The sequence below is a fragment of the Corvus hawaiiensis genome, chromosome W (genome assembly GCF_020740725.1).
Source record: "Corvus hawaiiensis isolate bCorHaw1 chromosome W, bCorHaw1.pri.cur, whole genome shotgun sequence".
Lineage (NCBI taxonomy): Eukaryota > Metazoa > Chordata > Aves > Passeriformes > Corvidae > Corvus > Corvus hawaiiensis.
Window position 1 is genome coordinate 5,622,847 of NC_063254.1, and position 25,111 is coordinate 5,647,957.

General features: G+C 42.7%; 2 protein-coding genes and 3 non-coding genes across 7 annotated transcripts; all 5 read right to left on the bottom strand.

Moving 5' to 3' along the window:
- Positions 1–1,109: 1,109 nt before the first annotated feature.
- On the bottom strand, positions 1,110–6,520 carry LOC125319347 (UPF0729 protein C18orf32-like). The gene is made up of 3 exons (XM_048290454.1): positions 6,448–6,520; positions 3,787–4,039; positions 1,110–3,130 (listed from the first exon to the last, which is right to left on the bottom strand). The coding sequence occupies exons 2-3, from the start codon at positions 4,012–4,014 to the stop codon at positions 3,056–3,058; spliced, it is 303 nt and encodes a 100-aa protein (XP_048146411.1). The 5' UTR covers positions 4,015–4,039; positions 6,448–6,520; the 3' UTR covers positions 1,110–3,055.
- A 362-nt stretch (positions 6,521–6,882) lies between these two features.
- On the bottom strand, positions 6,883–10,694 carry LOC125319346 (60S ribosomal protein L17-like). 3 transcript variants are annotated; one of them, XM_048290451.1, is made up of 7 exons: positions 10,649–10,694; positions 10,199–10,251; positions 10,066–10,106; positions 8,793–8,927; positions 8,291–8,389; positions 7,467–7,658; positions 6,883–6,972 (listed from the first exon to the last, which is right to left on the bottom strand). In XM_048290451.1, the coding sequence occupies exons 2-7, from the start codon at positions 10,236–10,238 to the stop codon at positions 6,925–6,927; spliced, it is 555 nt and encodes a 184-aa protein (XP_048146408.1). In that variant the 5' UTR covers positions 10,239–10,251; positions 10,649–10,694; the 3' UTR covers positions 6,883–6,924. The 3 variants fall into 3 exon arrangements, with proteins under 3 accessions (XP_048146408.1, XP_048146410.1, XP_048146409.1); XM_048290453.1 differs by lacking the exon at positions 10,649–10,694 and adding an exon at positions 10,557–10,579; XM_048290452.1 differs by lacking the exon at positions 10,649–10,694 and adding an exon at positions 10,525–10,548.
- On the bottom strand, positions 7,310–7,381 carry LOC125319361. The gene has a single exon (XR_007200681.1). It is a non-coding gene; the product is annotated as a small nucleolar RNA SNORD58 (small nucleolar RNA).
- LOC125319362 lies at positions 7,878–7,947 on the bottom strand. Its single transcript, XR_007200682.1, has one exon. It is a non-coding gene; the product is annotated as a small nucleolar RNA SNORD58 (small nucleolar RNA).
- On the bottom strand, positions 10,349–10,417 carry LOC125319363. The gene has a single exon (XR_007200683.1). It is a non-coding gene; the product is annotated as a small nucleolar RNA SNORD58 (small nucleolar RNA).
- Positions 10,695–25,111: the final 14,417 nt, after the last annotated feature.

Here is a 25,111-nt window from a genome sequence, read left to right on the forward strand (position 1 = left end):
TTAAAATAATTTATTGAAAACGGAAAAAAATGAAAAAATTACAGAAATTAGAAAAATATAAAAATTTGGGATCCTATGGCTCAATAGATGGTATGCCCCAGGAGCGCAGGGATTTGAGATCTTCTGGCTGAGACAGCACTGGACCTCAGGTAGAGAAAAAGGACTTGCAGTGCTGGGCTGGCTTTTGGCTGGTCCAAAAGTAAAAGGTTACTAAAGGCTCCTTAATAGGAGTAAGGCTTTTAATGCCCAGCACTGACGTCCACCATAGCTAGCCTGCAGGGGACACTCTCTCTGTCTGTTTTTTTGAAGCCTGTCTTGTTGTTTTATAGTGCCTTTGCTCCACCCCAGTCCACCCACAGCCCGCCCACAGCCCACCCACAGCCCGCTCCTTCGGTTTAAAGTGATTGGTGCTTTCCCTTTGACAGATCATCTCCGCCCACCAATGGCTCATCGTTGTCAGAGGGGTGGTATTAGTTGAGATAAGGGTGCTAAAATGCCTTCATTAAAATTCAGGTTGCCATGGAGCTTGCCTAATGGGGAACGGCTATGGGGCTAAAAATAGCTGCTGGCTGTTAGAACTGGGGTTTTTGGAGTTAGCCTTGGAACCAAAGTGCAAGTAAAAACACCTAAAAAAGTATTAAAATACATCCAACACATCTTAAAACACTTGTAAAAGTATACACTAAACACAGGAAAGATAACTTTTATGGTGTACAGGTGGTTTGAAGTTTGAAAAGGGAGCATAAGTTGGGATTTTTAACTGGGGAATTTTTAACTGGGAAGGGTGCAACTCTCTTAATAAACTACTTTGAACAATTGAAAACACTGATAATGGAACTGGATTTTTGTACCTGGGCTGATGGGTTAATTTTAACATTCAATTTAAAAATATTTAACTCAAAATTAATTAATTAAAGCACTTAATATGCAAAGACCAAGCACAAATAGGGATTTCATGTATGACAGACAGGAAGCAGAGCAAAGGGACAATCTTTTCAGATATCCTCACGTCAGAACACATACTTCTGTTTAGCTGCACACTTGCCATCAATCTCCATTTCTACAGCCATTTTGATATGCGGAAAAGACTCCACTACTGGAATAAGTAGTAAAGTAGGTATGTTTATTCCAGCACTGGGACGCATGGGGGATAGTTCCTCCAAAGTCATGCGTGCTGACAGCTGCATTCAGCTTGGTATATATTGGGTTACAAGTTCCATATTCATAAAGTTTCCCAATACGCGTATACATATTCATTACCTAGCCTCGCCTCATATTACAATGAGCCCAAAAGTCATTTACATCCGCGTTGCGCTTGTGCAGTGTCATTTGGTGGTCGTGGGCAGGGGTCGCTGAGATGAAGTAAAGGGTCTTCCTGATTCTGAACTTTTCACCTTGCTTCCCTGCGCATGCTCTTTATGTTCCTGGCCCAAGTCCAAACTTCAAGTCTGGTTTAAGTTAGTTTTAGGTTCGAAAACAGGATCTTTGTTTAAGATTCCTTTCCTTTATCAATAGTCTTCTATCTTCTCAACCTGCTTTGGTAGGCACAATAAGTGTTGAGCAAGCTGTATGCATTGTTTTTAACAAACAACTTCTTAGCAAATCATTTAATCTCTGCTTCCCCTTCTTCCCCTGATTCAATTTGAAATACGTGGGAGTGACTTTCTCAGGCAGTTTACTCCTTTCTCATTGCAAGGTGATTCTAGACCCTTAGAAAGCTCCCAGCTTTCAGATTTAGAGCATGAACTGTGACAGTAGTGGTAGGAGAGGAACTTATTGTTTAGGGTGAGATGGAGGTTGATTGGTTTAGAAAACCCAATCCACCCCAGCAAAAATTACACCCACCTTTTACCAGGTGAAGTTCTCGCTGATAAGGGTACAATTTGTTGCAACAATGTGGGCAAAATATCCAATGATACAGAGGTCAAAAACAATGGGAAAATAGCATAGCCTTTTTAGGCATATCTTAGGTAGGATTTTAGGGAAAATAAATCTTAACAATCTAAAACTGCTGAAATGGTTTTGAATCTTTTAAAGAGCACTCTGTTTTGGCAGAGAGGACAAAGCAGGAATTAATTTTTATTCCTTACTAAGCACAGGGACATCTAAAACACTTCACAATTGGGATGCGGGTCAGTAACAGAATGCATCTTCCCAGGAGGAGGCAAAGCTGGTCTTTATTATGAAGTCAGTAGTTTTATGATCTTCTGCCTGGGGTCTGTCTCCAGGTTTTCAAAAACTTTGTTATCGCTTTATATATTTATAGCTCAGAAGACTAAGTACACTTGTATGAAGCAACTTATTTTTAAATAAAATCCTGGTTTATTATAATTCAAATTCCTCAAGCATGTTAAAGAGATTTTAGTTGGAGGGTGGGGCTTTTCTTGGAAGACAGAACTACAGCATTCTAAACCACTGCAACAGAATATAAGGCAACAATTCTCTTGCATCGTGCCTCTGCTGCTCCTCTTCAGGAAAGAAACGCACAATATTTCCAGGAAAATGATTAATGGAAGTAGCATATCAAGACTTTCTGCTTTTAGTAAGTTAAGTAAATTTTACATATAGCGTAACTCCTTTAGCTCATCCAGAGATTTGGCATGACAAATCTAAACTCTTCATAATTTAACCATGACACATCTGTCACCACAATGCAATCCATAGTTCTTAAGCAAGGTCAAGAACAGCCATAGCTTTTAAGGTGAAAGCCTGAAGGATTACACTAGCAGTTAATAAAATTAAGATGCTAAGATACATTTACGTTTCAAAGCTATATTTATTCCTAAGTTATTAAACATAAATTCCAATCACATCAAATAGGTGATAGATGAAAAGTAGTTCCAGTGAGGAAGATAGAAAAACTTCAGTTTTCCAACATTTTAAATTAATAAATGTACTAGCCGCCATTTTTGTGGCAAAATAAACTCTCTCCTGTAAGTGATAAGGGGTTTTATTCAGCTAAAACATGCAAAGAAAAAAAGTCTCAAAGTGAGAGGAGAAATACCATGAGTTCATATTGGACACAAGGGAATAAAATCCTTAGGATTTAATTCCTTTAATCCATTTTCTTGTCACAAACTTCTGTGGACCTCTTTGTGGCAATTCCAATTGCAACGCCATTGCTTTCAAACTGCAAATAAAAGACAGCATGATAAATGGGATGTCAAAAAAGGACTTCACACCCAGAACAGTAACAGCCGGTGATGAAAATGGCTTTTAGAAGCAGGGCCAGTAATGATCTATGAAGAAATCTGCAGCAAAAACCAAAGTGGTGGTGTCTCTTTAGATCTACAAATAATTATTACTTCAGGAGGGGAACGAGGGCAGAGACAAGATATATAAACCTTTGCATTTTGAAAGAAGAGATAAATAATAAATGCACAATTTAGATGCACTAAACATTTTCCCCCATTACAAGAGGCAGAGGTGGCTGAAGAGTGGTTTGTTGTTTATTTTTAATTCTGCTTCATGTATCTGGTGTGATGTACCAATTATTTGACTTTTTTCTTCTCTAAAAGAATAGCCAGGCATTAAAAAAAAAAAAGAAATTAACTAAGCTGTTTCAGAAAACAGGTGCAATTCCTATCCTTCCAAGACCTACCAGAAGCAGTCTTGAAGCAACTATTTCTAGCTGGCTCAGTACCAGCAACTCCCTTTCATAAGAAAATAGCCTCAAAAATGTCTGTAAAAACATGCAACGATTTACTGTTTTACGGTGCCCCTGCTTAACTATTGCTGGGTACTTTATCCGCAGTTTCCCTGGTTAGCTAAATGCATTAATCTTACTTTATAAATTCCACATTCATCCTCCTGATCTCTTTTTGTGGCTGAAGGTGCCTGTGGATTTCCACCACTGCCTTCTCGACCTTGTTTTGTGGCTGTCATTTCCTGCGCAGCTTTCTTGGGCCATACATGCTTAATGAAAGGTGCGATAATGGGATAGATATACGGTTCCAGGAATTTCTTGTAGACCCAGAGGAGGACCGGAATGACAATGCAAGGAATGCACACCATAGCTTCTTCTTGTTCTGTGACAAAGCTGGTGAGGAAAAAAAACAAAAACAACTTAGGATGACTGTTTGTATGCCATGAGCTGAAAAAAAGTCTTTAAATAATGAAGAAAGATTTTAGTCAATATTCAAACATAAAACATTCTTAAATTATACACTAGCTGTTAATGTTTCAAAAATCCTGTGTGGTTCAATTTTATAAAGTTCTCAACAAGGGAAACATTCTTGATATTTTAACAAAAAAGGAGCTTGCTATTAATTCATTAGTCCTACAGCTGCAACTTTGAAAAACAAATTTAGAAAATAAAAGTATTTGCTTAAACCACACAAAAATAGTTTGGGCAGCAAGCTGCAGATATTAATCCAGTTCTTACTATATTATAACAGCGGGTCCAAAAGGTTTGTTTTTCATATTCCCTTTTTATTTAAGGTGAAATTAAACAACAGGACTCAAATCTACCCAATGGCTGGCTACCACTGAAGGGCAGGTCAGTGGGAGGGGGGAAGAGAATCCCAGTCAGGATTTGAGAGAAGAAAATATGGGTTACTTCCTCCTGTGCAAGAAGAATCACTTGATCCCACACCAATCCCATACAATTGGCCAAACTATTAGAAAATTATTCCTTCCCTCTCTCCACAAACCAGGAGGAACTCTTCAAAAACAGGAACCTGAAGTCTGCGATGAAAAAAAGGGGAAAACCAAAGCACAGGGGCAGAAAGGTACAACTGGGAGAGGAAGCAGTTAAGTAGGATTAGAGCTGTCCCTCTGTCTTGGGGTGACTTTGTGATGTGCATCCCCTATTGCTGCCCCATGCCCAGGAATTAATTTTATGCCTTTCTATGCCTTTAAACTGAGCCTGAGAGGGGGGAGGAAAAAACTGAGCAAAACTTTTTCAAAGCAGTTTGCAGCTTGTTCAAGGTCACACAGAGATAGAGATTTTTTTTTTTTTTTCCAACTGCAGCAGGAGAGCGAGAGGGAAGGGAAGCGCCCAGTTTGCTTTTCTTTCCAGCCAGCTTTCAGCAGTTTTTTTTCCCCAGCTCCTTTTCCTTCAGAGATTTGAACTTTTGTTTTCCTGGGACTTCATTTTTTTCCCTTTTCTCTCTGCTGGACTGTTTCAACATCAGAATACATCGGGAGGACTTTCCACCAAGGCCTTGGCCCCAGAGGTGGGCCCACCACCCCGTCCCAGCTCCAAGAAGGGGGAGAGAGAGATCTATGGAAGGACTCTGAAATTTTCCCAGGTTTCTCTCAGCAGATCGAGAAGTTTTATGATTTAGCATCATTATCCCTTTTCCTGTGTGTCTGTTCAAGAAATAGTTTTTATCTCTTTCACTTTCCTTTGAGGAAAATTCATTTTTTCCTGAACCTGGTAGGGGAGGGGTGGTTATAGCCTGCCTTCTCTCAGAGGATATATTTCTAGATTTGGCCAAACCGGCACACCCTCTCAGTGATGATGAGCAATATATATTGTATTATATTATATATATCGCTAATGGGCAATATATATGCTCTGCTGCACAGCAGAAACGTTGCCCTTCACATTCCTCCTTTTTAGGCTGCTCTCTGAATTCTTACATTAAGAAGCAAAACAAAAGCTTTCCAAGATGGAGAATGAAGAGGTAGATGTGCACACTTCATCTGGGATCAATTTCACTCTTTTTTTTGAGCTATCCTAAAGATTTTTAGCCCTGTGGAAGAACAAAATATCAGTTTTCAGTTGACTACTTCCAAGTGTAGCTTTGGCTGCTTCAAATATAGTTTTCCAGGATCTACTTTCTGAAGTCAGAGAGAAATCTTCAGTCAAGAGAACACAAATGAATTAATCCTTTAAAACCATTCAAAAAGATAATTCAGATACTCTCTGCCAGAACTTCCTAGATACAAAATTTCCAGCAATATCTTGTGGATTCATCCACCAGCTAAAGAACATGGCTGGAGGGAACACCCCAGGCTGGCCTTCTGAGCTAACTGTACGTGTCTCTGCAGCCAGTTTGTGTGAAGATTTCAGACCAAAAAATAAGTCGTAGCTCTGCCAGATGTAAAAGCAAGCCACTGGAAGTATAACACCCGTCCTAATAGAGTAAAATACCGTTCACAAGTTTCTTCTGTGATTTGGTGATGCTCTGTTCCTTGGTTAGTAAGAAAAAAAAAAATAAGAAAAACGCAGCAGCGTTTCCCCCTCCCGCTGAAAGAAAGGCGGGAGCACAAAGATTTTTCCGAATCGGTGAAGTTCCACTCAAACACGCGTTGAAACACAAGAGCTCCACACCTTAGCATGGGCTATTACATTTCGGGGTTCACTCCGTCCGCTCCCGGTTAACGGAGCCGCTCCGGCCCCATAGAAGGGCAGCCCCCAGCCAGGCTAGAGGAGCGGCAGACCACGAAAAGACTCTGGGGGAGCAGCCTCAGTCCCGTCGGAGGCCACCCCACACTCACCTCCGCCGGCACCAATCCAGCACCGTTACCGGCCGCCGCAGCCTCCTCCACCACACCGGAAGTGGTCCCCACACTTCCGACTCACTCGCGGCCAATGGGAGAAGGCGGTGTCCGCGTCATGTGGCCTACGCCCCGCCCCCAGAAGTCGCGTCAGCGCCCGGCGGTGGCTGCTAGTCACCGCGCTCGGGCTGCAGCCACCATCAGGCAGCCCGAACGGGCCAGGACAGTGGGGTAAGGAAAGTGAACGCCTGCGCGTGTTCCCACGTTCCACGCTCCTGCGAGCGTGTTCTCGCTTTATATATGAATAATAGCGGTAAGTCAACAGCATCCCCAGCGTTGCAACAACAAGCATCCCGACTACTGTGCTCACTGCCTGTGGCTGTCCCACAGCAACACCCTACAGAAGCCAAAGCAGAGAAATGCACACAATAAATCTAAACTTTCTCATTTTATTTATGTACAGCTGTCAGAGCAGATTTAATCCCGAGCCATTAGCTTTTGCTTCTTCAGCTTCTTCTGGGATATCTGAAAAACAAACACAGAAATGAGAAAGTGGCAAAATGAGACAATACCTTCACAAAACATGTTACAAATAAATGTACAGTTATCTTTTGAAGGTACTGAGAACTGTTAGAAATTTGTTTACCTGTTTACAAAATGATCCACTGATCATACTTGCACATACATAAGTGTCCCTATAAGTACTACATTGCTTACAGGCTTGCAACTTAAATTTTATTGCAGCACATCCTGGTTTCACACACATGGACTGGGGAAGGGAAGAACAAACTCCCTGTACGATATAAACCCCTGAAAACCATTTTCGGAAGTTATCAATGTTGTGTTCACAATAAATATTGAGGTTGCTCAGAAAGAACTTATTGGTTTTTTTCATAGGTATTCCAAAGGTGTCCTAAGATAGTCATCACAGCAACCCTTCTGCCTGAAAAATGCCAAGTATGAACAATCAGCTTTCCTGCTGCTGACATTAAAGAGGACTTAAGGGTATGATGCTCTACCTTTTTCTTTTGAGCAACTTCCTCCTCTGGCTTGGGAACGATCTGCTCCTTCTCAGTGAGGATCATCTCAATGTGGCAGGGGGAGCTCATGTAGGGGTTGATCCTACCATGTGCTCTGTATGTGCGTCGGCGCATTTTGGGAGCCTTGTTAACCTGGATGTGCTCAATGACTAGAGAATCCACATCAAGACCCTAGCAGGGAGAGGAATAAAATTTGTGACTTGTTTTTTATCTTCAAATAAATAGTCTCCACAGCAAAAACATGAATAATCACCCCCCCCCCCCCGACACATACCACTGCTGGCAAATAAAATAGCCGAACTTGGCAATGTCACAGAACTGAGCAAGTTCCAAAATCAGAAAAACAGAGACCACCCCTCTACGCATCACAATCAATTTAAAATTATGCTGATGGCTCAGAAAGAGACAATTATTATTTCACGGTTACTCCAAAGGTGTCCTAAGACAGTCACCACTGCCATCAAAATTACTAAATTAAGCACCAAGTATATTACAAAGATACAAACTGACCAAGAGTTCACATTTTGCTTTGTTTTGTAGTTTTTAGGAGACCTAAACACCACTTAAACAGTTGATAACCATGTGCAAACTATCCCCCTGTGAAAAATTATTACTCTCATTTTAACTTGAAAAACACACACAGCCTAATTCAAACAAAGAGTATACCAACACCTTGATACAATTCAGTTTCATTGACAAAGCAGTCATTACCTGGCCTTCCATGTCAGAAACACCCAGTTCAGGAGTGCTGACACACAGCACGACATGAACACTTTGCATTCAGTAATGCTGACACAGCCTACCTTGAGCTCAGCATTGCTCTCTGCATTTTTGAGCATGTGCAGCAAGAACTCCGCACTCTTCCTGGGCCAGCGTCCCTGCGTCCAGCCCCACTGCTTGGCCTGGAAGAAGACAACAATAATTCCATTTTTGTCCCAGTACAATACAATTTACCTTTCAGGCACCATTAACTTGCCATTACATCCTCTTCTATTAACATTGCATAACAAAACAAATAATTTTGATCAATTGCTTGACACTGCAAGTAGATGTAATGCTGTACCAGAATTAACTCTTCTCTCCCTCTTGAGCAACCTGGTCTAGTGGAAGGTGTCCCTGCCCATAGCAGGGGGTTGGAACTAGATGATCTTTAAGGTCCCTTCCAACCCAAAACATTCTATGATTCTATATTTTAATACAAAGTTATAATCAACAATGACAGACTATTCTCCATACCATCTCAAAATCATTTTTTCCTTTTAATCAGACACAGCATCCTTCCCACATTTTCATCTTGGACCTCACCTGGGCGCATCTACCAACTCCCCCGTTGTAGCGCCGGAAGGGAACGCATTGCTTCTTCAAGGTGACGTCCTTCAAGTACTTGGTGGCCTTGCGGATGTGCATGCCCTTGATGGCCTGGGCAGTCTCTCGAGTGTTCTAGCAATACAGAGCACAGTGAAGTTGTTAACACATCTGTACAAGTTACAATGTGAGCAAAACCACTCCTCTTTCCTGGATCCTATTCTTTTTGCTACAAACTCAATTTAAAGGAAGCACTCACACATTAAAAAGCCCCACACCTAAATTAAAGAATGAAGAATAATTAAGAACACTTTTTTTTTTGCTATCTACTTTTCTAACCTTTGGGATGACTGCCATTACTGAATTTGCAGCTCTAACACATATTTATTGTTTTTTACCTAATGCCTAGATCTTTCCAACCAACAAAATTAAAATTTGAGTATTTATGCTTTTCATAGCTCCTCCTTGGCCGCTAATCCAAAAAAGCAGGAGCCTGAAGGATAAATTCCTACTAAAATGTCAAATATGGCACCTCAGAGGAAGTGATGAGAACACAAGATAGAAACAATCTAAGTATCTCTGTAAGTGAATTATAAAGGGGAGAAAAGAAAGAAAAATTAAGGCTAAAGTATTAGTGCTTAAGACATACTAAATGCAGAAGTCAGAGAGTAACTATAATCCTACCTGATCATAGTAAAAAAGCAAATCAAGATAACAGAAATCTCTTTTCACATGAATTATGTACCACTGTGGAGCAGAAAAGCATCTGCTCAGCTTTGGTTTCATGGTTAACTTAAACGTGTCCTGGATTTACTGCCACACCTAAACCTTTTCCAGAGGGACCTATGCCCTCATGCCAAACACCGCATGCCTCCCCTGCCATACTTCTTGAGCAGCAACATAAGCAGGTGAATCCAATGTTCCTTCCAAACAACCAGAAAGGCAGAGTAAGACAAATGAAACAAATGTCACATTTCACTTAGCCCCATTCCTCCTGCTAAATTCACTGTAACCGTTTTCCTAGTGTATTTTGTTATCTGTATTAGAGAGAAAACTCTTTAGGACACGGTATCTTATTTTTGATCCTGTGGATGAAAATCATTACAAGCAGCTAAAGCAAACATAGGCCATAACCTACACTACCACCCTTAAGCAACCATGTAATGATACAGAATAAGAGACACTTTCTTCAAAAAATGCCCAACAAAAAAAAAAACAAAACCAAACCAAAACCAAATGAAATTGCATTTCTTACTATGCACACACTGCCTACCTTGAAATGCACTCGCAGGTTGGATCCCCGTGACTTGCATGCTGCAGGAGAAAAAAAAAAAGATGAACTTTTGGAATTACAATCTCAATGACTTTGGTCAAGTTCTACTCAAACATTCACAAAAACAACTCACATTTTGTGGGATTCTCTGGATCCAGAGAGTAGCGCACCATTTTTGGATCTCAGCTGCAAAAAAAGCAATTAAAAACCCCATATTAAAGCTTCTAACACTGATAAGCAGAACCGGGATTGTTCACCTTACTGCCGATAACTAACTACAGGAGCTGCTCAGAAATTACACTGTCTTTTCACAATTAAATCCAAAGGTGTCCTAAGAAAGTCATCACCACTGCCATAGCCTCTCCCTAGGGCCTGCTTCTACCTCACACCAGCCAGCTACCCCCAAGCTCGCGATCTCCAACCCCTACCCGTCCTCTCCCGCGCCAGCCCTGCAAATACCAAGGGGCGAATACATTGAGGCGGACCGAGACCTCAAGCTCTCGCCCCCTCATCGCCTCTCCAGAGCGCCCTGAGCAGGATGGGGGCGGATTGAGACGGCTCACTGACGGCCTTAAGTCCTCACCTCCAGACAGCGGCAGGGAAGAGGAAATGTAGGAGGTGCCGGGAGCATCTAGAGCCACCCGCTCTCGCGAGAGTCCTGGCGCTGCGCCGTGCCGAGTGAAGGGAGTGGGAGGGACCGTCGGTAAAGGCGCGGCGACGGGAGGGGTGAGGGACCGGTCAGGATGGCACATCCCCATGTGCGAGCCCGAGGTGTGGAAGTAAAACGTGCGTGCCCATCAGCCAGCGTCCTCGTGTCTCTCCGCGGGACACACCGTCTGTCCACTCTCAGCTCAAGGCCACTGTTGTTTGCAGACCAGAAATCAGCCGAAACCAGACCCAGGAGCAAGGCCAAGGGCTGCAGCTAGATGGCAGCTCAGGATGAGAATAGAGAAGCACATCGTTTAACAGGTATCCAGGAGACGATACCGAACAGTCTATTCATTTTTATAAATCACAACTGGTATTTATTGCACCATTAAAAAAAAATAATTTAAATGACTTGTTAAAGTAAAAAGTTGGGGTTTTTTTTCCATTTTAGGCAGCGTTTGCAACTAGATCTGCTTGGGAAATCTGACAAAGCAGTGGTTCAATAAAACCAAAACGTTTCCTGAAAGTGGAACTCAGCTCCAGGAAAAGGCTCATAAAGAAAAGTTTGACAGAGTGGGAAGAAAAAGAGAAATTACTTCCCGAGCAGCCAGTAGTCTGGTGTCCAGGCACCTCCCTGGCACGAGAGTCTGGGTTTAACTCTGTGTTTAGAAATAAGCAGAGCAAGAACTTACTGCCTGTATAAATGCTCTGAGCAGGAGGCTATTTTTGAATCTCTTGTTTAGAGCTAAAAACTTCCATAGCTCTGAAGCTAGGACTTCACCCAGATGGGAAGAAGAAAATATTTGAACTATGACAAATATTTACATGGCTGAAAACTGTAGAGCTCTAATTGTGACTGCAGCTCTCTATTTACCTGCCTTAAAATGTACCTTTGCCTTTAAGGGAAAGCTTTCTAAAAATTACATGTACTGCCAGTGGAGGAAAAGGGCCTTTTCATGGGAAGCACCTTCACATGCAGCTTCTTGTTAGCAGCAGATCACAGAAACAACAAAACATTCAGAGAAAGCTGGAAGAGAGGTGTGAAACATAAGTAGTTGACACATGGTGGGAATTATTACCTAGTCATTGTGTTCATCAATCAAGTCCAAAACAAATGGCACATTTTTTGTTACTTAATTCTGCTTCCCTGAAACATGGAACTGTTTACACTCAGCTGCTGAGGGCTTGCAGTGGTGGAAGTGTAAAGGTATGAGCTTCTGCTGATGGTGTCAGGAAATGAAATGCATGTTTTCAGCTTTGTTGGGAGGTTAACAACTGCTCTGAGGCAGCCTAGCACATATCTGGTGCTGAGATCAGGACTGAGGCAGCTGAGCATGTGCCCTTGAGATTTACCCAGATTATTCCCCCAGTGCACCAACTGCCTTGGATATTTAGCTTGTATGAGCTTTGAACTTTTGGATCCTAAGCAGAAAATACAGGCATGTAAGTCCAAAATCATGTCCCTGAAAACTCCTGTGTAAGAGGCAGCCACCTCCTAATCCTACTGGAATGTCAATTCCATAGGCTGTGCTGTGCATGCCCAGGAAGACCTCAATCTTTTAGCAGGCATTGAACACAAAGATCCAACACTGTTCAGACCTGAACTGTTCCTCTACTTTGTGTTCTTGAAGCTTCTGCCTGTAGCATCCTTCTGCAAAGGGCTCATCGCAAGGGTGATGCTGTCTTGATTTTTGTCTTTTTTCTTTTATATATTCTCTGTATTCTTTGCACATATATTTGTAGTTCTGTAGTCTATTACTGTAACCTAGCTTCAGTATTTACCTAGGCGGAAAGACAAAACAAATTCCAGGACCCCTATGCTATCTTGGTTCTCCTTAGAAACCAAGGCTGAGACCAGCTCTTTGAGACATATTTTTTATAAACAGGGTTTAGTCCTCATCTGAGGGGGGAGGATTTAGAAGGTGCTAGAGATGGGGGGCATGACTTCACCGAGTGTGCTTCTAATTGGGAACTCTTGTCAGATATGCTAATTTGCAAAATCTATAAAAATTGTACACGTTATGCGGGGTGTGAATCTTCGGTGTTTTCCACCTGACAAATTGTGCACCTAAGGATCCTGTCATAGGTTAGCAAGCTAAGTCTCGGAAGTGATGTTCTTCTTACAGCTTTCTCTATGACCTGACAGAACCTATCAGATGGCCAGTTTGAATATGGACAATTCTTTAAGCCACTTAAAATTGTGGCCACCTCTGTGATACACACTTAAGAATAGACAAACCCCCCCACAGCTCTCTCTCTCATTTCCAGTGCTGGGACAGGTGGCTGTGGGCCCCGTGTGGGGGCCAGTGGGCCCGGCCCAGGCCCTGCTCGGGCCAGGCCGAGCCAGGCCACAGCCATCCTGGAGCCGATGGGCCCTGTTCCATCTGTGGAAACCCCCCCCCCCACTGCCTTGCTGTGGGCAGCCGGAGCAGTTTGGCTCTCCCCCCTCTCCACTTCGATGAGCCACATTCCAGCCGCAAGGCCGAGGTGAGATTAACCCTTTTATTGCTGTGAAGAGCTGAAAACCTGAGGGAAGAGAAAGAGGAGATGCTTAAAGCTGAAATTCTGTTGTGAAGCTATGATATATCAGAGTATCCCGTTGTAATTTCATGAAGATATGGGGGGGTGGAGTGTTCAATTCGTAAGCAAAAGCACCTGCGCTGAGATAGGCAGATGCTGATGCAGCTGTAATTTCATGAGAAGTTTGGACAGGGAGAGATGGAAGCGATGAAGACTTTTGCTCCAAATGGGAAAGGAGAAAACCTCAGTCCCTAGAGATGCTCCCAGAGATAGTCCTAAAGATGAAGATGAGGAAGACCCTTTGCTCCCAGGGAAGGAGAAGAGCCTCTGTTCTTAGAGATGAAATGCTCCCAGAGATGGGTGAAGAGAACTTTTGTTTCTGAACGGCTCAACCTTAAAATTGTACCCCAAAAACCTTCAAGAGTGGACCCTCAAAAGCAGTTGTGGGAAAAGCTTCAAGTCATGGGAAGGGACTCACATGCGAGCAGAGAGACTCCTCTTCCTAAATGGACTGAACAAGGTTATTATGGAAGTGGTAAACAGACTGCACATCTTAAGGGTTGTCTTTTTACATTGTCAGTGGGAGAAGGGAGGAAGGTGGGGGGGAGGAGAAGAGTTCTGAAGGTGTGGTATAATTTTTTTTCTTCCTTCTTTTAGGTCTGTTAATAAACTTCTTTATATTCTTTCAGGTTTTGTGCCTGCTTTGCGTTTCTCCTAATTCTTATCTCACAGAAGATAAACAGTAATGAGTATTTTGGGCCAAACCACTACAGATCCTTATATAAAGGTAACCCCTTTTTATCACCCTAACTGTGTCTGGCTCGTATTTCTAGAACCAGAGAAAAAGGCATCAAGGGCAGTAAAGGTTTCTACCATCTCCTGATGGTAGAAAGGGACAGTGCCCATCTTAACCCAACAGCATGGTGGCCACAGCACACTACCAGGACATGGGAGACCCACTTTCAATTTTGTTCTCTTGAGAGGTTTCAAAGCTTCTCCCTAACCACAAGGTGAGAGGCTATTCTATGGCAAAGATGTTCCCACCCTGCCTGCTGCAGGTTTTCTGCCAAGCAGCTCACAATGTGTCTGCTTCACATCTCTCCTCTGGATGTGCTCCTGGGGCTGGAAGGGGGGCTGCATCCCTTAACCTGCCCTGGAAGAGCCCAGCAGGCAGCAGGGAGTATACAGATACAGGATTGTTGTCTCACATTAAGTCCTTTTGTGGCTTTAGTTGTGAATAAACAAGTGGCCTTATCAGGCCTACTGGAATTGCCAAGCCAAATGTGATCCTAAGTGACAATCAACCACCATTCCTCCTGTCCAGAGAGGGAGGTGAGCTCCTAGACTGTTGCAGTTGAGACGGACGCGACACTCACGAATAATGCGCACCACCTCCGTCAGAAGGCAAAAGGACAGAAAAGACATTTTATTCTACAAAATCTCCATTTATATAGTCTCTTGGCACTCGTGCTGTGTCCTCATAGGCTTCTACATTAACACCTCTTAAAATTTATTGATAGGTTGCAACCACCACCCATAAGAAAACAAATCTAAGCTAAAAACATCATCCTCGGACAGCTGCATGTTTTCTCCTCTTGTTTTGGTTTCTTGCTTCTGTTGATGTTAAAGTGGGGAATCTAAACTGGGATAGATTAACATAACAGAACAAGCATCCTGGGGAAGCCCCCTTGGCCACCCCAACACAAAGTGGCTCCTGTGGTACTAGGGACCTGTCTTACTGAGAACTCTCTTGTAGAAGCTAAAAAAGCTAGCAGAGAAATTTTCCAGCTTTTTACAGCCTCCTGTGAAAGTCTTCTTTCTCATGCAAACTAGCTGGGAAAGCAGTTCGAGAATTTGTAAACTATCTTGCAGGTGTCGGCTGTGTGGGAATGTTTTGGTTCACTGAGAATAATATTTTGAATGGGGTGTCGTAGCATTCAGCCAATCACTCTGAGAGGTTGTCTTGGGGTGACTTTGTGATGTGCATCCCATATCGCTGCCCCATGCCCAGAAATTAATTTTGTGCCTTTCTGTGCCTTTAAACTGAGCCTGAGAGGAGGGAAAAAAACCTGAGTAAAACTTCTTCAAAGCAGTTTGCAGCTTGTTCAAGGTCACACAGAGATAGCAACTTTTTTTTCAGCTGCGGCAGCAGAGCAAGAGTGGGGAAAGTACCCTGCTTGCTTTCGGCCAGTTTTTTTCAGCTCCTTGTTCTTTCTCCAGAGAGAGATGGAGAGTTGAACTTTTGTTTTCCTGGGACTTCGTTTTTTCCTTTTTTCTCTCTGCTGGACTGTTTCAACATCAGAATACATCAGGAGGAATTTCCACCAAGGCCTTGGCCCTGGAGGTGGGCCCACCACCCCATCCCAGCTCCAAGGAGGGGGAGAGAGAGATCTATGGAAGGACTCTGAAATTTTCCCAGGTTTCTCTCAGCAGAGCGAGGGGTTTTATTATTTAGCATCATTATCCTTTTCCTGTGTGTTTGTTAAATAAATAATTTTTATCTCTTTCACTTTCCTTCAAGGAAAATTTAGGTTTTTTTCCTGAACCTGGTGGGGGAGGGGTGGTTGTAACCTGCCTTCTCTCAGAGGATATATTTCTAAATTTGGCCAAACCGGCGCAGAGGTATATGGTTAAGAGAGCAATAGCCTTAGCCATTCTTGCGAACCAAGTTATATAAACGAGTTTGTAATTAATTAAATAATCCCATTTTATCCTGGACTTGAATTCTGTGTCATTCTTCTCGCCGTCCCCGGTACAAGTGACACTCTCTGTCCCTTGTAATGTATGTTCACCAGCCACCACAACCTTGGTGTCTCCATGTTGTTTTCCCTCACATGTTCTCACCTCATCTTCTTCTCTAGCTGGAATTAAAACTGCGCCCCCACTTTGTTTTGATTTTCTTCTTAAATATTGTCAGGAAAACTAATCCACAAACACCAGAGGTTTATGTCCAAAAAGGAGACAGAGTCCTGTTACTTTATTCGAATAAAGGAAGAGGCCATGGGCATTTCCCATGGGGTCTCTCAAATTGTTAGAGGACGCAGCCTCCTTTTTATCCTAATTTCCTGGCTGCATTTCCCTCTCTCTTTCCCCATTGGCTGAGGTACTTGAGAGGTACAGGCTTCCTGAATCGCCTAATACAGATCCCCTTTTAATGTAAACCCCCCTTTTTTTTCTTTTCCTATGGAATTTATGGTTCCCCTTTGCTTCTTTCATCTCTCAGTATCTAGCTTTACCTATCAGCAGACCCACAGTTTGTTTGTAAAGACAAATCTATCTCATTCCTTTCAATATGTTATTACAGAGGTGTTACAATCATCTCTAATTGGCCCAGTCTTGGCCAGCGCCATGTCCATCTTCAGTGCCATCAGAGGTTGGCTCTGTTGGACGTGGTGGAAGCTTCTAGCAGCTTTTCACAGAAGCCACCTCTGTGGCCCCCCTGCTACCAAAAACCAGGCTGTGCAAAGCCAACACAGGCTATTAAAGGGCAAGTGAGTCTTGCTGACCACTCCCTGGCTCTCCGGTTCATGAATCATGTTATGGATGGGAATCATGGAGTCTTGGTTGGTTCAGTATTGCTGGCAATGCACCATTGCAGTGGCGATCGGTACCTGTTGTTCTTCAACCCACAGTGGTCTCACAGCAGAAGGGTCCTCTGAGAAACCAGACAAAGCATTAAACTGTCTTGTTTCTTCTGTCTCCACAGCAGCTATCCCAAAGGCTCAACAGTGCCCTTTTGGGTCTTTGAAATACCCGCTTCTGAGGTAATCTATGCCAAGGATACGCAGGGCCTCTGGACCAGTCACAATGGGGTGTTTTTGCCACTCCCCCTTGGTCAAGCTCACGTCAGCTTCCAGTACAGTCAGCTGTTGGGATCCGCCTGTCACCTCAGAAATGGAGATAGATTCTGTTCCTACATATCTTGATGGCATCAGGGTACATTGTGCACTGGTATCAGCTAAAGCCTTATACTCTTGTGGGCCATCAGATCTACACAGTCCAATATATCCAATTGTTCCTTTCCTCCACCTGGCTGGAGGCAGGGCCTTTCTAGTTCTGGTCATTGTACTTGTTTCTCCTTCCCTATAAGTATGACCTGGAGGCCCCTTCCAGAGGATCAGACATAACATCATCCCTTCTATTCTGCCTAGGGGCTTGCCCATGAGAGACCAGAGAGGCATTTATCCTTGACGAGTTTCCTGTGGTAGTTGCTCCTCCTTTCAACTCATGTACTCATGCTGCTAGGGCAGAGGTAGGTTTTCCATCCCATCTCCTCATGTCTTCTCCATGGTCATGCAGGTAAAACCACAGATTACCTCGTGGTGTGTACCCTCTCTCCCTGGCCAGGGGGGCACCTTCTCCTAATAGCAGGGGCTCTGGTCTCTACTGGTGAGACATGGATCATTCCCTCCCTAAGTTCCTGAGTTTCTGATGGCCTTCTTCAATTTTATCTTCCAATTTCTGGATATGCTTGGCCAGGTCTGTTTGCATGGCCAAGACGTGGGCCTTAAACGGGACAATAGTGTCTTCATATCTCCAGAGTGTGGTAATCAAAGTGCCCACTGTGTCTTCTCCCTTCTTCCATTGCTTCAGTGCTAGGTAGTGGGAATATATGCTTGGCCCAAGCCATACAAATTCCATCCACATCTGTGATGTACACCAGACAGTCTGGACTTTTAGGGAATTGTTTGTCATCCGAAAAAATTATCTCCATCACAGCTAGTTGTCTCAGGCACTGGATACCTTGCTCCATAGTGCTCTACTGGCCTTGCTGCACATAGAGGTCTTCCCTGCAAAGGTATCTTTCCCTCACACTTGACAGCAGTCACCTCCAGAGGCTGAGATTTTCTTGCTTCTTTCCAACCCCCTGGTCAATAACCACATCCCAGGACAGAGATCCTAGTTGTCTGGCTTCACTATCCTCTAGGTTCTTCTCTTGGGACGCAGCATCCCATAGTCGAAGCAGCCAGGTCAATATGGACTCAACTGTCCAGTGGGTGAACTGTTCACAGGTCACCCAGGGACAGGGATTGGGTGATTATCTCTGGGCTTGTCTTTTCAACTGTTTGCGAGGGTCCTGCCTCCCCCTTGTAACTCACTATGCAAACTGATTTGCTCTTGGATTTCCTCTTTTGAACAGGTGATGTCATTTTGGTTTTGTCTTGGGGTGACCTTATGATGTGTATCCCATATCTCTGCCTATGCCCAGAAATTAATTCCTGTGCCTTTCTATGCCTCTAAACTGAGCCTGAGAGGGGGAAGGAAAAAACTGAGCAAAACTTTTTCAAAGCAGTTTGCAGCTTGTTCAAGGTCACACACAGATAGCAATTTGTTTCCAGCTGCGGCAGGGGAGGGAGGAAGCACCCGGCTTGCTGCGCCCAGGACAGTTTTTTTGGCCAGTGGTTCAGCTGCTTTGTTCTCCGGAGAGAGACTGAGAGTTGAATTTTTCCTTCCCTGGAATTTCAGATTTTTCTCCCTTTTCTACTGGACTGCTTGATTGCTTTAACATCAGAGCACATCGGGAGGACTTTCCACCAGGCACAGAGGGCCTGGCCCTGGCCCAAGCCCCAGCTCCGAGGAGACCAAAGGGAGGACTCTAACACTTTCCCAGGTTTTTTCTCCACAGCAAGATATTTTATTATTTAGCATTATTTTCCTTTCCCGTGTGTTTGTTAAATAAATAGTTTTATCTCCTTCACTTTCCTTCGAGGAAAATCTATCTTTTCCCAAACCTGGTGGGGGAGGGGTGGTTGTGCCTTCTCTCAGAGGATGTATTTCTAAATTTGGCCAAACCGGAACAGGTTTTTACCCTTTTTTCTTTTATATATTCTCTGTATCCTTTACACATATACCTGTAGCTTTGTAGCTTCATATTGTAGCTTGGTTTCAATATTTTCCTAGGCAGAAAGACAAAACAAATTCCAAGATCCCTATGCTATCTTGGTTCTCCTTAGAAACCAAGGCTGAAACCAGCTTTCTGAGACATACTTTTGTAAACAGGGCCTGGATCTCATCCTAAGGGGGGAAGAATCTAGAAGGTACTAGAACTGGGGGAATTACTTCACCAGGCGGGTTCCTAATTAGGGGATTCTTGTCAGATATGCTGTGAGAAACGAAGCCCACTCCTCTTTTTTTGGGGTTTTATAAATTTAATAAGGGACAATAGGGGACAAAGGTCACTTAAGGCAAAGGACAGTGCTGGGTGCTTAGCTCATAGCCAGAGGCACGCACACTTACACAAACTTCCCGGTTATATACTTTAACATTATGCATATTAATGAACCACAATGCATATGCATAGTTTTTCTGTGAACTAATTTACTTTTTTTTTTTAGAAGGGATTAACATAATCCCTCCCCCAACCCGCCTTTTAGAGCATGTGTATTACGATGTGAGAGTCTTCGGGGGTCTTCTCTGATGAAGGCTTGAGTTCTCCTTTACTCTGAACTTTTCAACTTTATCTTTGGAGCATGCACAGTTATGATGTTCCTAGGTCTTTCTGGGTCCAACCTGTTTGAATTCCTTTCTCAGTAGCACATCCTGCTGCTTCTCTTATCTTGTCTATTTTTGAGATTATCCACCTGGCTTTCCATTTATTTAAGCATTAAGCGATTAGTTAACTATATACTAGCTATTACATTGTATAAAAAGTTATAATTCAAATTATATAGGTATCTTATAACTCGAGCTATATAATCATCTTGTAACTTTAACCCTAGTTATAATGTTAACTAGTAAATATCTGCATAGCAAAGTTATTCTTAACATGCACATATTTTTTCCTAACATATTCCAATACATAATATTTCTTACATTTCACTACCCGTGAAAGCCAATGCTATAATAGCTGTTTATCACAATCCCTCCTCTTCTTTTTTTATTAAACCATTTGGCTTGAGCAATAATTGTTTTTAACCTTAGTAATATGCTCATGCCTTTCAAGAATCAGTTTAGCCTCTTCATAGGGGTCAAGATCCTTTGTTTTACTCTGTTTCTTTAACACCATTATTACCTTTGTGCCGATCCAGATGTAGCTAGTTTGGGGTCCATAGGCATTGCCACTATTGACATTCTTTGTACCACACTGGTGATTAGGTGAATGAAACAAGGAATCATACAAGGCAGAAATAATAAACCCGCTGTTGCATATAGGAGGAAAAAGCAAAGCTTTTTCCACCATTCTGTTCCCAATAAATTGTCCCACCAGCTGGCTTTTAGCATCGATTCCCATTTTTGAACTGGGACATGGGCTATTTTCCGGATATCCTTGGCTATATCCAGAATGGCATCTCCATTATCATCTATTTTCAGGCAACAATCAGATGTATTAAATTTCCCACACACACCCCCTTCTTCTGCTAATAGGTAGTCCAATGCCAATCTATTCTGATACACTGCAGCCTATTAATTTTCTCTGTTTCTGAATTTCAAGTTCTTTTACTCAGAGTTTGAATTAAGATGCAGGAGATCGAGAATTCTTGTTCGGACTTTGTTGTTTGTTATATCTTATCTATAATACAGCTGCACAGTATGTGCCTCTTAGTTGGCAGGGTGGAAAATGGCCATGAGTCTTAACTTCCAAGGCTTTTTAAAGTCTAAATTAACCAATTATGAAATAACAAGTAATATGCTTTTAATTACAACCCAATTACTAACTTTTCATATCCTGCAGTGCAGGACTTCTGAACCAATACCATAACCCCTAGATTTGTGAAGAAGAAGGAGAAAGAAGAAGAGATAAATCCACACCCCAAATCCTCCATATTGTAACCTATTATTACCTATATCCCCTAAACGTAATTTTCTACATTTCTACATATTCCACCCAGTGATATAACTTTTAATTACACAGCAATAACCTCAGTGTTATCACACAATTTAGGAAGCTCTTCCCAAGGTTTTGGGTCAAATACTGTGTGCATCTGAGGATCACTGCTTGTCAGCACTGAAAGGCTGAAATTCTCAGAAGCCAGGGTTCCAACAGCAGCCCTTGTTTGTTTTTGTTGGTTTGATATTAATTCCAGTGCTAAGGCAGTTTTATTCATTATTTTTTCCATGACTGCTTGGAGTCTTTGTAGATGCTGAGGAGGCTAGCAGAGAAAAATTCTCCACTTTTTACTGTCTCATGTGAAAGTCTCCATTCTCACGCAAGCTATCTGTCTGATGGTTTGCTAGTTGGTAAACATTTGCAGGTGCAGGGCTGTTATGAGAACATAGTGGAATTGTTTTTGGTTCACTGAGAATAATATTTTGAAATGGGTGGTTATACCCCTCAGCCACTCACTTTGGTGGGTGGCTAGCCAAGGGGCCAATCATGTAATTTCCCCTTTGCGATCCATGCTATAAAAAGATGGGGTTTTGGCATTAAAGGGTCGGCTTCGATCATCTTGTCTGACCTGAAGTTATGTCATTTTTTGCCATCCCCGCATGCAACAGCGACAAGTTTTATGATAATGTTTAGCATATAAATTGGGGTTTGATATCCCTAACTCCTGTCCTGAGCCCAGGTGGCTGGCCCATATGTTTCAAGTATCCGTTCAGGGGGTCATTCTTCATTTCCCCACTTTTGAGATCCTCCAATTACTGCCCTTGTTTTTCGTTTTAAGGCCTCATAAACTGGTACCCCTAAATCATCCCTGTTCGGTCCTGGTAAAAGAAAGAATCCTGGTTGTATAATTCCCAGAGTACAACTCCCTTTCCACTGGGGGGGAGTTTTGGGTAAGCTCTTTTCCCACATATCCAAAATAGGCCATCTGGTGCTTTCCAATAGTCAGTACCCTGTTGATTTATATTTTTCCAAAATTTGGATATCTCTGGAATATTAAAACAGGGATTTTTGCCTGCATCTTCACACAAGAAAAGTTCAACTTTGGTATTATATTTGCAACTCTTCCCCTTAAGTTTTTTGCGGACCCAATACTGCATTGGTTCTTCAGGAATCCACCATGTAGAAGTCTCATTGCTAGCTTTATATCTTTTACAGGGGGTATTTCTTACTCTTTTAAGAAAATTTTTCCCAGTTCGCCAGAGGCACTCTTCTTCTATTACTGTTGAACTTAAAATCCATCCTTCTTGCCGGTTTTCCCCTTTTATATTTTTTCTGTTCCATTTAAGGAGTTCAACAGGGCCTAGGCTACTGCCTTTCCATGGCCCTTCTTCTGTCATTAAGGCCCCTCCACAAACCCAGCAGTTAGTTACATTTAGTTCTTTATTCTTTCTCCCAGATCTACAAATAGGTTTTTCCCTAATCTAGAGGTTTCAATCTCCTTTTCTAACTGTTGCTTGCTTTTTGTGTATAAATCTTCATGTGGGGTTGACCTGGGGTTAGGTTGTGGTGTTTGTTTTGTCACTTCATTTACTATTTGTTCTTTTACCAGATCGTGGACCTGGATTCCACCCCCTAGGGCAAATGTAAAGCAAATCCATCTTTCTCCTTTTGGACACTCACTTCTTATAATCCTTTGACCATCTAATCCTAAATTTTCTGCAACCCAATATGTTTGCCCGTCTTGCGTGCAAGTTTCTAATTTGGATGGGTCATAACAGTAACTGTCCATATGAGTGTGAGCAGTGAAAAAGGAACCTTGAGTGTTACTGAAGTAAAGCGATTTATAGCATTTGTGACATGAATTTTCTTGAGCTCCAAAAGGGAAGAGATGAAAAAGGAGTAACAGAGGTCTGGTATGACTTATATCCCCACCTCCCATGCCTATGGGGTTGCTACCCATAGCAGGTGCCTATAATCTTCTTGGTGGCGAGTACAGCAGCCAACCCGGTCTTGCCCTCTATTTCCCTATCGCTCTTTTTCTAAGTAAATCACTTTTGGCACTTCAGTATTGGGGTTTTTCACTCTTCAACAGGCACTAGTAGTCCCCATCCACAAAGCAGGTTATTTTCTCTTATCCAATTTCCAGGCAAACCTCTGCTTACATTCGGATATTGTGGATTCCCACTGCTCTTCAGGGACTTCCCACTCACTTGGTATCAATAATTCCTAACCACAGATTAAACTAACTATTTCTACTTCTAATAACAGCTGTCTGTTCAAAACTGGTAGGTCACTTGTGCGACGTCATACAATGCAGGTGCCTTTTATGAGAGCTACAATACCATTTTCATTTACAATCTGTACATTTACATATAACCCAGCTAGCATGTCTTGTATTGGAGTGTATAAGGCACGGTATATGCATTGGTACAGGAGGTGGCTGTAATTCGACCCTTAGGTCAGGATATAAGCGATTTTCTTCTTTATACAAATCACAAACTATAGCCAATATTTTCTGGGTTTGAGATCTATATAAACCAGATCGTCCTGTTTGGAGGGGAATTATCCCTCCCCAGGGAGGGTATCTGAGTTTCCTTAGAGTTTCTCCAGTGGGTACTTGAAACCACTCATATAAGCTTCTCCTTACTTCCCAGTTGTCTGTTATCCTTGGGGGATTATTTGGGTCATCCCAGTTCATTACCACCCAATCCCCGCTTAAGAGTCAATTTCATATCACCAGGCATCTATGTTATGGTCCACTCCTTAGGTTCTTCCACAGGTCCTTTGATCTGGCTGGTGTGGATCCACCCTCTTTCTTTGGTCCAGATTGCTGCTTCAGCCGTCAGCAGTACCTGAAAAGGACCTTCCCATTGTGGAGTTAAAGATTGTTCTTTCCATGTTTTAACCAATACCCATTCCCCAGGGTTGTGGAATACTCACAGCTTTTTACCGGCTAGCGCTTGTAGTTCAATGCCTTAGAAAGCCTCGAGCAGCCTAGAGAGGTAGCACGGTCAATCTAGCATTTCAGTAGCTCTGAAAGTGGCAAATGGTAGCTGCAAAGCTGATACCACCAGTAGAAGCAAAGAGGGAGAAATATAGCTCTCAGCTTAAGCTATAGTCCTGCTTTCAATAAGAGACAGAGACATACAGATGTTTGCAGAAGGAATGCAAAGCCAAAGAGAGCGGGCCCCTTCTTGGGTCCTTCTTTTATTCGGAAAAGGGGAAAGGGGAGAACTGGGGGTGGACCCGGGGTGACTGGCCAATCAGACACTGCTAAAGAGTTTGAGTTACATTTGGTTTTGCCCGTGCTTGGAACAAAGGAGTTCAGAGCACATGGCAGGGACAAGTCCTGGCTTGTTTGACCAGGGAGGGGGAAGGGCAGCTCAGAGAAGGCAGCAACACAGGGTGGATATTATGGATTTTAAAATCTAAAGGTGTGGTTTGAGGGATTATTCCTTTCAATCTCAAATTTTCTAAAGTCTGTGCAGTTATGGTGACATATTTTTTAACTCTTGCTTCCCCTTCCTTGTAAGTGGCAGTTTCCTGATGGGAGCTCAAAAAATGCAATCCGAACATCATTTCATAGGACGACTCTCCTGTATCTTATCTGGGTTGTGTCCGGACCCTCGGTAATGCTAAAGGCAAACACTTTATCCATGACATCTGGGTTTCAATCATCAGTTTGGTTAAGGTCTTTTTCAGAGTTTGATTCATTCTCTCTACCCGGCCCGAACTCTGTGGGTGCCACGGGGTATGTAACTCCCATTCTATTCCCAGGGCCTGAGTAATTTGCTGTAATACCTTTGATGTAAAGTGTGTTTCCCTGTCTGGATCTATTTTGTTAACCATTCCATACCTATGAATGATTTGTTCCAAAAGGGTTTTCAATACTATGTTTGCTGTGGCTCTAACAGCTGGAATCACGTCTACCCAATGAGTCAAGTGATCTACTATTACTAATAGAAACTTCCATCTCTGTACTTGAGGAAGTTCGGTAAAGTCCACTTGGATGCTTTGGAATGGTCGCATGGCTAACTCCCAACCTCCTGATGGTGTTTTTCTCATAACCTTTTTATTTACTTTTTGGCAACTCATATATCTCTCAGTTAC